The sequence below is a fragment of the Polyodon spathula genome, chromosome 29 (assembly GCF_017654505.1).
Source record: "Polyodon spathula isolate WHYD16114869_AA chromosome 29, ASM1765450v1, whole genome shotgun sequence".
In the NCBI taxonomy this organism is placed as follows: Eukaryota; Metazoa; Chordata; class Actinopteri; order Acipenseriformes; family Polyodontidae; genus Polyodon; species Polyodon spathula.
The window spans coordinates 2130188-2147887 of record NC_054562.1 but is presented as its reverse complement, the minus strand read 5'-3'; the positions used below and the strand labels follow the sequence as shown (position 1 = coordinate 2147887).

The following is a 17700-nucleotide window of genomic DNA, read 5'->3' as shown; positions in this document are numbered from 1 at the left end:
CACCCCCTTTCAGCTTGAAAACAAGAACTGCTTTGAATTAAAATGAATTGATACGTTTGTTAGTAAAGTCATGTTGCCTTATCCATGACCAGCACACAGCTGACAGGAGCGCCCATCTGGTTGCATTGCACGCACGGTTGAGTGGTTTGCATGCTGAAAATGAGGTGGTGGGTAGAGCGGTCAGTTTGGAGGTTTGGAGGTTTGTAACTCTGGGGTAGTTAGTTGGTGGCTCGCAGGCTCAGGTCTCATTCTGTGCTGGAGTTAGAGCAACACAATACTGCTTGAGATGTACTGTACTGTCGCCATCCCGTCTGAAAATAAACCTTTCTTTATCACGGCAATATCACCTGTCGTGTTGTCATTGCATAGTTAACAGTGAAACGACCTGCATGGCAATGCTGTACCTGTTCTAACACTTCAGTACTGTCCCTCTCCAGCCCCCTTACCTTCCCAAACCAGCCATCCCCAATCTCCTGCAGGTAGCTCAGGTTCTGACGACTGAATCCTTGCTGGGACCCATCTGAACAGGAGACACACAAACACAGCGCTCTCGTTAGAGAAGAGGCCGTGCTTTCTCTGCCATTCCTGGGAAAACAACCTCATCACATCCACCACTCTGGCAAAAGAGTCCCATCCCTTTATAACACATTTTGCTTCATAAAGTCGAACGAAAGCTGCTGAATTATGTCGCGTTGACATATCGAATTGCACACTGCTTTGTAGTTCTCCAGATACTTCACGAAAATTTTAAAAACGTGACATTTCTAAATCTGACATGAAATACTGTATTTCTGTTAAGTCAACTTTCTGTGATATGATTTTGTAGTTTCTTTGATTGCATGCTGTAAAATAAAATATCGAAAGTATGTTCATATAGTTTTTATGAATATGTCTCAATCCTAAAATTCTAGATGATGCTAAACTTTTGCCCGGGTAGGGAGGGCTTAGGTCGGCAGGGGAATCCACAGTTCACCGCGTAGCAGTGCACCCCTGTGGCCGATAGGGCGCCTGTGGTTCTGCAGTGGAGCCTCCAGATCTGTGTTGTCCTCCGGTGCTATAGGTCTGGTGCCTCACTGTGGATCCACAGTGCGAAAAATGAGGGATTGGGAGGAGCATGTTTGGGAGGACGTGTGCTCCTGCCTCCGGATACCGATAGGGGGGGTTGCGGCATACCAAATTAGGGAGAAAAACCAGGGTAAAAAATTGGAGACGACTAAATATACAAAAAATATATATATATATTTATAATTTCATATAGCACCTTTCATAGTGGACTGCAGCTTTACAAGATACGAGGCTAGGGTGTGTGAGCTATGCATCAGCTGCAGAGTCACTTACAACAACATCTCACCACAAAGACGCAGCACAAGGAGGTTCAGTGACTTGCTCAGGGTCACATACAGTGAGTCAGGGGCTGAGCTGGGATTTGAACAAGGGACCTGCTGGTTACAAACCTGTTTCTTTAACCACTGGACCAAACAGCCTCCTCCTCTTGTAGATTATAAGATATTCCATGGACATTCATGGAGTACTGTAGCCATGACCGTCGAATAACCAATAAGAACGAAGGAGCAAGAACGCTGCTCTCCTATTGGTTAGTTTAACTGTCCTGCCGTTCCTCAGTAAGGAATGGCAGAGAAAGCACGGCAGAGAAGATGACACTAATTGAAATAGCATTGTAATTGTGATTTTAGTTTCAGAGCACAATGCTGCTTTGATTGTAATTATTGTTCGAGGATTACCTTTCTGGGTGGAAGGATGGTTGACCTGGCTCAGTGGAAGGATGTAGACCTCTGGGAGAGACTGGGAGGAGCTGCTGTCCTCCGCAGCAGGGCTGCCCTCTCCCTCAGAACACTCCTCTGCCTCAGTGTTGTCAAACTCCTGGAGTGAGGGAGAGAGGAGAGACGCACACACACAGGATTATCAGAAGAGAGACACACACACACACAGGATTATCAGAGGAGAGACAGATACACACACAGGATTATCAGAGGAGAGACAGACACACACACACACGGGATTATCAGAGGAGAGACAGATACACACACACAGGATTTCAGACGAGAGACAGACACACACACACACAGGATTATCAGAGGAGAGACACAGGATTACACACACACAGGATTATCAGAGGAGAGACAGACACACACACACACAGGATTATCAGAGGAGACAGACACACACACAGGATTATCAGAGGAGAGACACACACACAGGATTATCAGAGGAGAGACACACACACAGGATTATCAGAGGAGAGACACACACAAAGGATTATCAGAGGAGAGACACACACACAGGATTATCAGAGAGAGAGACACACACACAGGATTATCAGAGGAGAGACACACACACAGGATTATCAGAAGAGAGACAGACACACACACAGGATTATCAGAGGAGAGACACACACATGGGATTATCAGAGGAGAGACAGACACACACACAGGATTATCAGAGGAGAGATAGACACACACACAGGATTATCAGAGGAGAGACACACACACAACCCTAATAGTCTCCTCTCTGATGTGTGTGTCCTAATACACACACTGTTTGGATTACCCAGAGTCTGTCCTCCTCTGAGACAGACACACACACACATGGATTATCAGACACTCACACTACACACAGGTGTGTGTGTTGTGTCACACACACATGGGATTATCACACACACACACACACACGTGAGATTATCACACACACACACACACACATGTGTACACACACACAGGAGATTTACACACACACACACACACACACACACATGGGATTATCACACACATGGGATTATCACACACACACACACACACACACACACATGAGATTATCACACACACACACACACACACGAGATTATCACACACACACACACACACACACACACATATCATGGATTATCACCACACACACACACACCGGACATACACACACACACACACACACACGGGATTATCACACACACACACACACACACACACACACACACTATATATTTACATTAAAGCCGCCTCCTCTCTTGCAGCACATGCAGGCCAGCAGCAGAAGGACGAATGAGAAGACTCCGGAACACGAGATCAGAACCACAACATAGGGGGGAGGAGACAAGAGCGGGGCCCGGGACTGGACCACACCATCTGAGAAGAGAGAAAGGGGTGGGGGAGCTAGAGATAATACAGTACAACTCAGACACATACCGAAATGTTCACTGCCCTCCTCTATACATCGAAATCCTTCACTGAGAGAGAAGAGAGGGAGAGCTCTTCGAGAGTGAGAGAGTGAGAGAGAGAGAGAGAGAGAGAGAGGGGGGGGAGGGAGGGAGGGGGGAACCCCCCACACCATCTGAGAGGAGAGGTACCTTATTATTTTGCTCTATGACCTAATTTTTTATTTTTTTTTTTAAATATAGAGACATATCGTATCACGGTCCTCATATCATGATAGGTATTGTGATATTAGTGTGTCGTTACATCACTATGAAGGACTCCATCTGAGAGAAGGGGGCAGGTGGGGTGTATACAGAATAAAGGCTAAAAGCCAACCAGGCTAAAAGCCAACCAGTGAATCTTCCCTCATAGGAATGTGGCCTCTCATTGCCCTATAGAAAAGACCCACACATTTTGGTTAAACGCGTTGTTTTTGTAAATCCTATTTTGTTAATCAGTATGCTCGTTCCGATTTTGTATACAGACTTGGGATGGAACAATAACTGAAAAGCATGACATTAGCGATAATTATTATCAGCATCTTATTTGACACATTCAACCAAATAGGGTGGAGTTCAAATGCCTTTACTCCCTGGTCTAGATCACCGTGATGCCTTCTAGAACATGTTCTTGTGGCAAGGTGGCTGGCAGTGCGCAGGTGTGGAGCTGACGCAGTGCTCAAGACAAGGACAAACAGCAAAGCACTGATGAAGTGACGGCTGATTTATAATCCGAGGTTGATTGTGGAGCGGACACGGCTAAGACAAGGACAAACCGCAAGCTGATCGATGGAATGACGGCGATTTATATAGTCCGAGGTCCGCAGATAGCATCAACAGAGAAAAGTCAAGCACGGTCTCTAGTCGTTCTAGGCAGTAAGAAACCTTTCCGCAAGCGATGATCCGATAGGTTCAATAAGATACTTAAGGGAAGCTCCGATACCGCGTGAGACCAATAGGAGCTGAATGAAGCTGAAAAAAAGGGCGTATCTGATAGCCCCATCCACTACAGAGATAGCACTGACATAAACAAAGGAGAGAGCTGCTTCTGCATCCAGCGCTCAAAGAATATCACAGACACTGGCTGAGCTTTTTGAGATGTTACAGTAATAAAATAATGACTGGGATCGCATTATTGAGGAGTTTGGTGATAAATCGAGTGATCAGGAGAGGATTGATCAGTATGCACGACTATGAAGAGGTATGTGAAAAATACAGCGAACAAGGGGTGGGGCTTGGCTGGAGATGCGGTGCTGAGTGTCCTTTTGCGATTCAATGCCTTTTAAAAAACTGGTTGAGACTTTGTATAGAAATATATTTTAACAGCGTATGTATCAAAATAAACAGCGTGTTGAAATAATTTGACCACAACCAGTCCGGTCCAAAGTCGAATTCTGTAGTGCGTTCAAGGTAATTGCAAATCAAGGTGCAAATAAATTTAGCGTGATCAAGGTGAAGGGTTGCCCAGGTTTAGTGCTGGCCTGAAGCAACAGCTCCGGATCGTGTTAGCCCTCTAATAACAACAAACAAGTAGATTTTAGACATGGCTAAAGAACTAAAAGCTGTTTCGACTGGGTACATTGTTTTTATGTTTCCCTTCCGGTACAAGATTAAGGCCAAGTGTGAACATTGCGTTTCACCTCGCTACCCGCCCGTTTGTCGATGCCGATCGTACAGGTCACTTAGTTCGGTGGGAATCCAATTGCTGTTTAATGATTAGCAGAAGGTTCAGGCGCCGCTCCTCCAATCCGTCGGCGAAGCCACTAAACACGTTTCCCTTCCGTTGAGGGGTGGTGTACCGGAGCTCCACCCCCTTTCTAGAGGATGGGCCGACTTCCTCCTAACAAAAGGACGAATCGTCTGGCCACCCAGTCCAGGGCACTCTGTTTCCTTTACACAGAGCCCTCGCAGGTCGGGAGGGAGATTTACCACCAAGAATCATTCTGACTCTAAAAGTCTATTGACAAAACTACACGTTTCTGCTATGAGATTTGTCAACTGGTGCCTACAGAACTCATGAATCGCTAACCTTTACAAGGCGAGACCCTGGTAATCTACTGAACCTTAACTAGGGAAATGTCTGCTTACTTGCGCAGATAACTGGAGTTCTGATTCCTTGTACAACTTTAGATCCAGTCATTTTATTAAACTGCTTGTTGTAGGCCTGTAGGAAGCATTTTGAAAGGGATACAACCGTACCGAGTATGTCAACAGTGATATGCAGTCATGTAGCTAATGAAGCACGTCCTTCAGGGTTTCTTCTGTTAGAATGGCGGTTTTTCTATTAAGAATAACCAAGAAAAAAACAAGGAGATTTATTGTTGTGGATTGTCATTTTCAAAACTCTCAAAATTGCGTTTATTATATTTTATAAATATTTTTTTATTATTGAATATTTTATAACGTGATTGTCTCCCAACACAGCATTTCGTGTCGCTTTTGAGATTTTTGGAAACGTTTTGTTGCATTATTTTTATGTTTCTGGTTTTCTAAATTTTGTGGCACATTAATTTTGTCCCTGCTCCCATAGTTAAACAGTGAGAGTGCTGTTTCTGTTTCTGGAAAGTGCATCTGAAATAGCATTTTTTTTTAGAAAATCTGCCTGTAAATGCCAATAAGGAAAGTGATATCAATAAGCAGGAATCGCAAGTCAAAACAACAACCTTTCATTTATATAGCGCCTTTCAAGAGGAAGCATCACAAAGCCCTGCACATCAAATTGCTTTTGTGCCAATTAAACTATCACTCTAAAACGGACAGACATTCACCAACATTGTGGAATGACTCAGGAGCAGTCGTAACCTTGACAACAGACTTTTCTTGACGCTCTGAGAGTTTGTGTTCAATGCATTAGTAAGACCTCGTCTAGAATATTGTGTTCAGTTCCGGTCACCTCGCTGCAAAAAAAGGATATTGCTGCTCTAGAAAGAGTGCAAAGAAGAGCGACCAGAATTATTCTGGGTTTAAAAAGCATGTCATATGCAGACAGGCTAAAGGAATTGAATCTGTTCAGTCTTGAACAAAGAAGACTACGTGGCGACCTGATTCAAGCATTCAAAGTCCTAAAAGGTGTTGACAGTGTGGACCCAAGGGGCTTTTTCAACCTGAAAAAAGAAACAAGGACCAGGGGTCACAAATGGAGATTAGACAAAGGGGCATTCAGAACAGAAAATAGGAGGCACTTTTTCACACAGAGAATCGTGAGGGTCTGGAACCAACTCCCCAGTAATGTTGTTGAAGCTGACACCCTGGGATCCTTCAAGAAACTGCTTGATGAGATTCTGGGATTAATAAATGACTCTGCAGCAGCCCCTAACCACTGTGTGTGTGAGAGACCCTGAGCGAGTCACTGAACCTCCTTGTGCTGCGTCCTTCGGATGAGACTCCAAACAAACGAGGTCCTATTGGAAGAGACTCTGCAGCAGCCCCTGACTCACTGTGTGTGTGTGTGTGTGAGAGACCCTGAGCAAGTCACTGAACCTCCTTGTGCTGCGTCCTTCGGATGAGACGCCAAACAAACGAGATTGGAAGTGACTTTGCAGCAGCCCCTGACTCACTGTGTCTGTGAGTCACTGAACCTCCTTGTGCTGCGTCTTTGGGGTGAGACGTTGTTGTAAGTGACTCTGCAGCTGATGCATGGTTCACACACCCTAGCCTCGTATCTTGTAAAGCGCTTTGTGATGGAGGTCCGCTATGAAAGGCGCTATATAAAAATAAAGATTATTATTATTATGGTTTAAAATAATCAGGATTAACAGGATTATTTTTCATCTATAATCGTTAATTGAAAATGTCATTAGGGTCTATCCCTCATACAGACAGGCCTCTCTTTTGAAGGAGGGATAGAGAATGACCAGGTAAGGGAGAGGAAGAAAGAGGGAAGGGGAGAGAGAGAGGGGGGAAAGAGAGGGAGACTGAGGGAGAGGTGGGTAACAGAGAGAGAGAGGGGGACAGACGGACAGAACCAGAACTGGACCAGAAAGAGAAAAGACGATAGGAATGCTGGGATTGAAATAGATCTGGAAGAAACCATTAAGGTCAGAGAAAGGGTGATCTATTCAGCAGATACCGTATTTGGGAGAAACCATAATAGGCGAAATTGGGGGGGAAGGTGGACATATAACCTAAAATAGATCTGAAAGAAACCATTTAGGTCAGAGAACAGGGGTACTGAATTCACCAGATTTATTTAGGAGAAACCATAATAGGTGATAAAGGGGAAGGGTTGAAGTATAACCTAAAATAGGTCTGGAAGAAACCATTTAGGTCAGAGAAAAGGGGTACTGAATTCAGCATTTGGGATAAACCATATTAGGTGAAAGGGGAGGTAACCTATAATCTAAAATACCAAACCAGAACAAACCATTTAGGTGGAAGAAAGGGGGAATTGAATTGAATTTTTGGGGTTATAAATATAACCTAGTTCAGGCATGCTTTGTGGGATAAACCAGCCAGGTTTAGGGAGTGGGTGTGTGTTATTTTATTTTGGGAGAAACCACATGGGTTACAGGGAGAGGAGGGTATTTTTAACAATATACCTCAATATGATTCAGTCTAAGGGGCAAACCATCTGTGAAAAGAGAAAGGGGGGTTAGAAATGCTTCACCTGAATTTAATACAGGCAGAATACAGACCTTGGGATGGTGCGCCTTCGGGTGATTTCAGCTCATTTCTGTAGCTTTGTGTTTGAAACTTAACGAGACAACCTGGTTTTAAAAACTAGTCCTTCAGAAAAAAAACAGCATCACTTTGAGCTGAGATCTGAAAATAACACAGATCATGTTTGTGTCAAAGCGTCAATGAGAACAGGACAAGCTGGGAGGTGGGGACACAAATCAGTGCTGCACGGGTGTCAGCGCACAATGCTTTGCCTATGGGCCACAGTGCGCCACGCTAATATCCTTCCCCAATTCAACGAATCCGTTTTTGAGCAGTCAGTGATTCAAAATTGCATTTTTAATTCAGAATCTGAAAATTTTGAGTGCACTCATTAAATTTCATACTTTAAAAATGGAAAAGGCAACTTGAATTTTATGGTTTTAGGTAGTAATTATGATAATTTGTAACATAATAAAAAAATATTAAACTAATGAGAATTACAATCTAGCATTGTTTTTTAAATGTGTGCAATATACTCAAAGCTAGCATGCTAATATTTTACCCTTGAAATATAGACAAGGGATTCAGATCAAACAATGGTCCTGTATCCATGCTCTAAAAACTAAAATAATATTTGTTCAAGCAGAAAAGATAGCGCTGTCACATTCAAGCTACAACAAAATCTTCCTCGACATTTAAAGGCTTCCCTGAAAATCAGTAAATGCTAAATTGCTGAACATTTCTCTTTAGTTTTTAAAGATCTGTTCACCGCCAGTGAATTATCGAACAAAATAAAAACATGAATAGCTGTAAAAATAACTTCCTGTTCAGGACAGAGCGATCTTTAGCAGAAACATTTCCGATCTTTGTCAATGAGCACTTTGATGCACTGAATGAGCACTTTGATGCAGTGAATGAGCACTTTGATGCACTGAATGAGCACTTTGATGCAGTGAATGAGCACTTTGATGCAGTGAATGAGCACTTTGATGCAGTGAATGAGCACTTTGATGCAGTGAATGAGCACTTTGATGCAGTGAATGAGCACTTTGATGCAGTGAATGAGCACTTTGATGCAGTGAATGAGCACTTTGATGCAGTGAATGAGCACTTTGATGCAGTGAATGAGCACTTTGATGCAGTGAATGAGCACTTTGATGCACTGAATGAGCACTTTGATGCAGTGAATGAGCACTTTGATGCAGTGAATGAGCACTTTGATGCAGTGAATGAGCACTTTGATGCAGTGAATGAGCACTTTGATGCAGTGAATGAGCACTTTGATGCAGTGAATGAGCACTTTGATGCAGTGAATGAGCACTTTGATGCAGTGAATGAGCACTTTGATGCAGTGAATGAGCACTTTGATGCACTGAATGAGCACTTTGATGCAGTGAATGAGCACTTTGATGCAGTGAATGAGCACTTTGATGCAGTGAATGAGCACTTTGATGCACTGAATGAGCACTTTGATGCACTGAATGAGCACTTTGATGCAGTGAATGAGCACTTTGATGCAGTGAATGAGCACTTTGATGCAGTGAATGAGCACTTTGATGCACTGAATGAGCACTTTGATGCAGTGAATGAGCACTTTGATGCAGTGAATGAGCACTTTGATGCAGTGAATGAGCACTTTGATGCAGTGAATGAGCACTTTGATGCAGTGAATGAGCACTTTGATGCAGTGAATGAGCACTTTGATGCAGTGAATGAGCACTTTGATGCAGTGAATGAGCACTTTGATGCACTGAATGAGCACTTTGATGCAGTGAATGAGCACTTTGATGCACTGAATGAGCACTCTGATACAGTGAATGAGCACTTTTCACAGAAATTGAGAAATCTGTGATTACTGCAAAGAAATGACAGCCTTATTCATGACACCCTTTCTCCCTTCTTCCACTTCACCTATAGCTGCAAAGTAATTTTATGCATGAAAATATCCATACACCTAATCTAGTTTTGAATACTCTTCTAAGTGTATAGTGGTTGTATCTAAACAAAATAACCCTATACATTTTACCTGCCCTGTATTTGAGTTAGCTACAATTTATATATTTAAAATATATGGGATATATTTTAAATATATTTTAGTCTGTAATTCATATATTTATTTTATATGGATTACAGACAATGAAATATAAAATATAAAATATATGGATTACAGATTCAAATATATTTTAAATATATCCCATATATTTTAGAATATCTAAAAAGGGGCCAATTTCTATATATGAAAAATATAAGGATCATACTTTTCTACCATATATTAAAAAGTATATATATTTTTATATAGTGCCTTTCATAGTGGACCACCATCACAAAGCACTTTAGAAGATAAAAGAGCTTTTGCATCAGCTGCAGAGTCTCTTACAACAACGTCTCACCCCAAAGACGCAGCACAAGGAGGTTCAGTGACTTGCTCAGGGTCACACAGTGAGGCAGGGGCTTAGCTGAGATTTGAACCCGAGTCTTCCTGGTTATAAACCAGTTTCCTTAACCACTAGACAAGCTCAATTGCTAGGGATTAATATGTGTAAGGAAATAGCTAATGAAAAGATTCAACACTAGGCTTGAGAAGCAGTGTGTGTGTGGGCAGTGTTTGTGCTGCTATCAGGGAAATAATCTCTTATTGCCTGGGAAAGGAGCAATATAATTAGCCAAAGTGACCTCAGACTGACCTGGTGCAGGCAATCGCTATCACTGACACACAGAGATGCACTAAAGTCTGGCTTGGCATGCAAGGCTGTATGGAAACTGTACAGAAACAGCAGGCACTTGGAGGTGACCCTCTGTTTAAATGCGTTTTATTGTTTGATTCAAAATGTATTGCTTATTATTTAGAGAAAAAGTTTGTTTATTTTAGGACAGGGTCTCCCTGCCCCCGTGTATTTCTGTATATTTATAGGATGACTGTCTGCGTGGAGTTTGCATGTTCTCCCCGTGTGTGTGTGTGGTGCCCTGGTGTCCCGTTCAGGGTGTGGTCCGGCCTTGCACCCTGTGTCTGCCGGGCTAGGGTCCAGCTCACCGCGACCCTGTGAAAGATTAAGCGGTCAATGATAATGGATGGATAAGAATACTAGCTTCGCCCCCCCAGGTCAGAAGCTATCGAAAGCAGGGAATCCTGCTGTAGAACTGAGTTTCACTTTGTTCAAATGATGAAGCCCAGTCAAATATATACAGCAACTCATTACAGTACTTTGGAAGCCTTTAAAAATATTTATGTTCATTTGATAGTTGACGCTCCTCAGATTGCAGATCATGTCTGTAGCATTGTATTTGAAACTTAGCAAGACAACCTGGTTTCAACATTAGTCCTAAAGGAAAAAAAAACAGTGTAACTCTGAGCTGATAGACAAATGACCCTCGTGTTTAAATCGATAAAACACCCCTTCATACAGAAAAAATGAAATCTGTGGACACTGAAAAAACTGTGGATATGGTGAATCAATTCACGTTTACCCTTTTACCCATTAAAAAAAAAATTACTACAAAAATAATAATAAATACATTCCCCAGTGCGGCGGCTGCTGGGCAATGTCCCGCCTTCCTGACTTGCATCTATCATTGATTCGTTCTGAAGACTTTAAACCCGCCCCCCAGCTACTGAGTGACAGCACATTCCTGCGTTTCTACTGGAGAAACGAGATTTAAAAATGAGACTACTAGCAGGAATGGAGGGTTGTATTACAGTTAAGGTACGGGGGATTTAAAACAGAATTGCGAGCGAAATGTACAGAAATGCCTCCAGACAAAAAACCCCGGAAGGAAGTGCCCGTGACCAGAGAGATTTCGTTGTGGAAGACGGCACAGGAATGAAGGGACAGCTTACATGTGCAAGTGCTGTCGAGTTAACACTGTACTTATTTTGATAGAAAGAAATGCTCAAGCATTTTGGAAAGTAACCGAAAACAAACATTTCATACATCAAATCAGAAATGAAAGCCCTGAAAAAAAAAACATTTGCATAAAACTTGAAAATAGCTACAAATAAGCACCGAAAAATACAAATAATAAAACCCGAAAAACAGAAACCCGAAATATAATGTAATGCCTGGTCCTGAGACCGCACTACAGTATCAAAAACACATCTATCTGGTCTGAGACAGAGTGGCAGGCCTCTACGAGACAAGTGTGACCTAGTCTGGGAAGAACTGGCTGGTCTGGTCTGTCCCTCCCCGCTGGCTTCACTCCTCAGTCCTAATCCAGCCACGCTTGTATTCTTCATCATTCTCACTTGCCGACTGCTTTCTACTGCAGGGCTCAGGCTGTGGTTTGATCCTCGTTATGTCTTGATATGTTTACCCCCGATGAGAGAGCCGGTTCCTGTTTCTAACGAGCAAATCGCATCCTGTCCTGGACGGTAAACTCTGCTTCACCTCCAGCCTTCATGTTAGCGCCTGCGCACTTTGCAAAGTTGTTGCATTACTTATCAGTCAGAATGTCTCTCTTGCTATTTTCTCCCACTGAAGCTCATCTCTAAAGATTGCACTGTTGGCTTTCAAGATTAGGTTATGTGCAGGGATTCATGCAAGCTGTCACTGCAGTGCCACTGTCTGTCTGTCTGTCTGTCTGCCTGCATTGCTATTGCAGTGCCACTGTCTGTCTGTCTGTCTGCATTGCCATTGCACTGCCACTGTCTGTCTGTCTGTCTGTCTGCATTGCCATTGCAGTGCCACTGTCTGTCTGTCTGCCTGCCATTGCCCCTGTTGTCTGTCTGTCTGTCTGTCGTGCCTGCATTGCCACTGTCTGTCTGTCTGTCTGTCTGCATTGCCATTGCACTGCCACTGTCTGTCTGTCTGCATTGCCACTGTCTGTCTGTGCCACTTGGGGTGCGAGTCAAGTCTGAACCTGTCTGTCTGTCTGTCTGTCATGCCAGTGCCATTGCAGTCACTGCCAGGTGCTGTACAGCCCTGTGCCCTGTGTGTCTGTCCTGTGTCTGCGTGTTCTGTCGTGCCTGTCCTGCATTGCCATGTCAGTTCCACTGTCTGTCTGTTCTGTCCGGTCTTCATTGGCCGTGCCACTGTCTGTCTGTCCATTGTCCATTGCAGTGTCTGCACTGTCTGTCTGTCTGTCTGTCTGTCTGTCTGCATTGTCATTGCAGTGCCACTGTCTGTCTGTCTGTCTGTCTGTCTGTCTGTCTGCATTGCCATTGCAGTGTCTGTCTGTCTGTCTGTCTGTCTGTCTGTCTGCATTGCCATTGCAGTGCCACTGTCTGTCTGTCTGTCTGTCTGTCTGTCTGTCTGTCCCTGTCTGTCTGCACTGCCACTGTCTGTCTGTCTGTCTGTCTGCATGTCTGTCTGCACTGTGCCACTGTCTGTCTGTCTGTCTGTCTGCATTGTCTGCAGTGCCACTGTCTGTCTGTCTGTCTGTCCTGTCATGCCTGTCTGCCTGTCTGTCTGTCTGTCTGTCTGCCTGTCACTGCCACTGTCTGTCTGTCTGTCTGTCTGTCTGTCTGTCTGTCTGTCTGCATTGCCATTGCACTGCCACTGTCTGTCTGTCTGTCTGTTGTCTGTCTGTCTGTCTGTCTGTCTGCATTGCCATTGCACTGCCACTGTCTGTCTGTCTGCCTGTCTGCATTGCCATTGCACTGCCACTGTCTGTCTGTCTGTCTGTCTGCATTGTCATTGCAGTGCCACTGTCTGTCTGTCTGTCTGTCTGCATTGCTATTGCCTAGTCACTGTCCAGTGTCCCCAGTCATGTTGCAGTGGCTATTGCATTGTCCACCCCCCGGTCTGGTCCCTGCATGGTTCTATTGGGCAGTGCCCACTGTCTGTGTCTGTCTGTTCTGTCATAAATTACTGTCAGTGCTGCATTGGACCGCCACGGTCTGTCCATTGTCACTGTCTGCAGTTGCTGCCCTGTCTGTCTGCCTGTCTGTCTGTCTGTCTGTCTGCATTGCCATTGCAGTGCCACTGTCTGCCTGTCTGTCTGCATTACGGTTTAAGATAATTTGGGAATTATATAGTTACTGTGGCACCATTCTACCAATGGCTGCCTCATCCCAATGTAGCTACCCTATACTTGTACTCTCGTTGCCCCTTAGTGTAACACAGAACCAGTGCATTACCATTGCAGAATCCCTGTCTGACTAAATGCATTGCCATATTACATCACTTGGGATTGTAATAGCTAGCGTACTATAGTACCATTCTACCAACAGCACCCCATTGCTACTGTCACCCCTTAGTATAATAAAGACCTGTTACAGCACTGCCGTTGAAGCACCAGCAAACCCTTGCATTGCTCTTACAGTCTCGCTGTCTGTCTGCCTATCTGCATTGGCACAGTGGCGTCACTGTCTGTCTGCATTGGCACAGTGGCGTCACTGTCTGTCTGCATTGGCACAGTGGCGTCACTATCTGTCTGCATAGGATTTGAGGTCATTGGGGAAGGTAACAGTTAGCTTGCAGGGGGACGGTTCTACCAGCCTTGTCCTGCTATAGCAGCCCTATACTTGAAGTGAATGAAGAGGGATTGTTTTTTGCTAGAACAGGCAGTACGGTCAGTACTACTCTTACTGGACACAGCAACAGAGAATGATGGAGAACAGGAACAGACAGCCGTTGCTATAAAGTATCTGAGCCAGTCTGTTGCCATTGGAAATCGTCGGTCAAGGGCACAGTTAGCGTACTGTTGTCCTGTTCTACCAATGGCAGCCCTGTGCTGGTAGTGCCCCTCCTTTAATGCAGAACCACTGTCGTGATACTGAATCACAGCTACCTGCCTCTCCACATTTACCATGAAGGATCACTGGGAAGACTACAGTTAGCTGGGATCATTCATTGACAGCGGCAGGAAGACTGGGAGGGAGGAAGAGTCTGTGCCTGCAGCTCAAACGGCACGCAGGCAAACTGGACAGGCAACGAGGCACGGATTCTGAAGAAGGACAGCGCACTGCAAGCACAGATACACCAGTGGCTAACCAGACTGGGAAATGACCAGGGTCTTCCAAGCGTTCAGAGAGCAATCCATTAATATAATCAAACCACGCGCATTTGCATAATATCTTCAACAACAGAACTGAAATGAGCAAACCAGAGCATTAAATGTCTCCTGGAATTCAAAAGCCAAGCTTATTGACACACGCACGGTTTTGTTTCCCCTTTAGAAATGGCTCACGTTTTAATTTAAACGATTGAAATGTCAGCGTGTGAGCAGAAAAACACACAGGTGGATATCTGCTTTGTTCAGCTTCGTGGCTCCGACTCTTTGGAACGCTCTCCCAGCTTTGACGCTTGATGCTCCCACCGTCGCTCGCTTCAAATCAACCCGCCTGTTCTCTCTTGCTCTCTGTGCTCTTTAAGCCTGATCTCTGCTATTAGCTGCTGTGTTTCTGCTACTATTTCATGTATTATGCTGCTATCCTGTATTCTGCTCTTTCCACTGTATTTAATGCACTATTTCATGTATTATTCTGCTATCCTGTATTCTGCTCTTTCCACTGTATTTAATGCACTATTTCATGTATTATGCTGCTATCCTGTATTCTGTTCTTTCCACTGTATTTAATGCACTATTTCATGTATTCTGCTCTCTCCACTGTATTTAATGCACTATTTAATGTATTATGCTGCTATCATGTATTCTGCTCTTTCCACTGTATTTAATGCACTATTCATGTATTATGCTGCTATCCTGTATTCTGCTCTTTCCACTGTATTTAATGCACTATTTCATGTATTATGCTGCTATCCTGTATTCTGCTCTTTCCACTGTATTTAATGCACTATTTCATGTATTATGCTGCTATCATGTATTCTGCTCTTTCCACTGTATTTAATGCACTATTTCATGTATTATGCTGCTATCCTGTATTCTGCTCTTTCCACTGTATTTAATGCACTATTTCATGTATTATGCTGCTATCCTGTATTCTGCTCTCTCCACTGTATTTAATGCACTATTTCATGTATTATGCTGCTATCCTGTATTCTGCTCTCTCCACTGTATTTAATGCACTATTTCATGTATTGTGCTGCTATCCTGTATTCTGCTCTTTCCACTGTATTTAATGCACTATTGTATTTAATGTATTATGCATTGTTTTTACTGTATATCATGTATGATGCATTTCTCTGCGTTTGTAGTATTATGGGTTTTCTTGTTACTGCATCTTGTAAAGCGCTGTGTGATATAAAATAAAGTTTGATTGATTGATTGATTGATTGATTGATACTTCACCTTCCCACGAGGCAAAAATACAATCATACAGAATAGAAATGATGAAAGAACAGCGAAATGGGTCGGGAATAAAACACGAACCACATTTTAAATCGGACTCTGGTCCCAGACCTTGGTTCTTTATATCAGAGGTGTCCAATCCCGGTCCTGGAGGGAATTCCACTCCAGGTTTACCAGGTAAAATTGGACGATGATAGATAGATAGATAGATAGATAGATAGATAGATAGATAGATAGATAGATAGATAGATATCTTCTAATCATAAATAAGCATCTTAATTCCTAATATCTACAGGGCTGTTTATTTATTTATTTTTGGATAAAATATTCGGGGTTTTTTTTCACTTAACATATTTAAACAAACTATAAGTGATTTCAACAGCGACGGAAGCCTGCATTTCAATTAACTGAGTACATGCTTTGTAAGAGTTGAACTTTAAACTCAGCCTGATCTTAAACCAGCATGACCAGTCTCTCAGCCCAGCACGACCAGTTCAAAACCAGGAGCGCGCTTCTCGCAGGACGATGGGATTTTAAAAGGGTTTTGTTACAGCACTGAGTTGCGCGGCTCGGGTTCACAAACACCCCTCCTCCCCGGACAGCGCGATAGAATCGAATATATAGCGCGATAGAATCGAATATATAGCGCGATAGAATTGAATATATAGCGCACACCGTCACAGCGCGCCAACAGAAGAAACACATCCTGGGCGTGCAAATATTGCACGGTGCTTTTTTTGTTTGTTTTTTTAATTAATACAAAAAATATGTGTAATTGATATTTGTATTTTACCGATATTCATTTTAAAAAAATCACAGCAAATAAAACGAATTAATATCAATTCAAAAGCCGTACTGACAACAAAAGGGCCTGCATATTAAAATCTGACCGTGACACCCTCACTAGTAAACACAGATGTATTCCTCATTAGCATATTTTGGTAGAAGGCTGCCTATAGATTATTGTAGGCTATAATATTTAAAATTACAATTGGACATAATATTAAAAATTTCAATACAACCCTTCAATGTATTTATGTGTCTATTATCCATAGTGTTGATGCTTTGGTGCGTGGCGTATTTAAAAACACAATGAATATTTTATAATGTATTTATTTCTGTTTTATCGTGTAAAATCATATATCAAATTAGGCAGAATCGCAAAATGAATAGGTAGGGTTTTTTTTTTTGTTGTTGTTTTTTTTGTTTTTTTTTAAGTACGTTTTTATTGTCAAAATCCTATTGTCACGTTGGCCACGTATCTCTCGGCTATCTTTGTCCTTTTCAGAGAACACTGTTATATAATTGGGATAATTTAAACCTAGTGGATATTGTCATCGTTATTTATTAAACGCGTGCATGCGTGTAACACGTTATACGATACTGACAATAAAATAAACGACATTGTATCAAACGATATTAGGCAAACAGTATTAAATTACATAAATGCATTTCAATGCATACATATCAAAAACATTTTCCACACCATGGGCGCCCTCCTCAAATCCCTCCATCCCTCCCTCCATCTCCGGGTCTCTTACCGTTATCTTGCGGGGCAGCGAGCGTTCTCTCCGGGTTAAAATAGGACATTACCGCCGCGGTGCAGAGAACCAGGCAACGCCGTGCGAGCATCTTCGAAACCCCGGCAACACATTCATCCGAGCAACCTTTTCCCTACCCGTCTATCTATCTATCTATCTATCTAC

General features: G+C 43.0%; 1 protein-coding gene across 2 annotated transcripts in view; it reads right to left on the bottom strand.

Moving 5' to 3' along the window:
- The window catches only part of lmtk3 (lemur tyrosine kinase 3), a 36216-nt gene extending 18516 nt beyond the window's left edge, over positions 1-17700 (bottom strand). Inside the window, exons 1-5 of one of the 2 annotated variants that reach the window (XM_041231863.1) lie at positions 17536-17595; positions 7747-7778; positions 3004-3140; positions 1743-1881; positions 447-520 (exon numbers count right to left, since the gene is read on the bottom strand). In XM_041231863.1, the coding sequence (XP_041087797.1) occupies positions 447-520; positions 1743-1881; positions 3004-3033 (243 nt within the window). In that variant the 5' untranslated portion in view covers positions 3034-3140; positions 7747-7778; positions 17536-17595. Of the gene's footprint in view, positions 1-446; positions 521-1742; positions 1882-3003; positions 3141-7746; positions 7779-17535 lie in introns of both variants that reach the window. The other variant, XM_041231862.1, reaches the window with a different exon arrangement.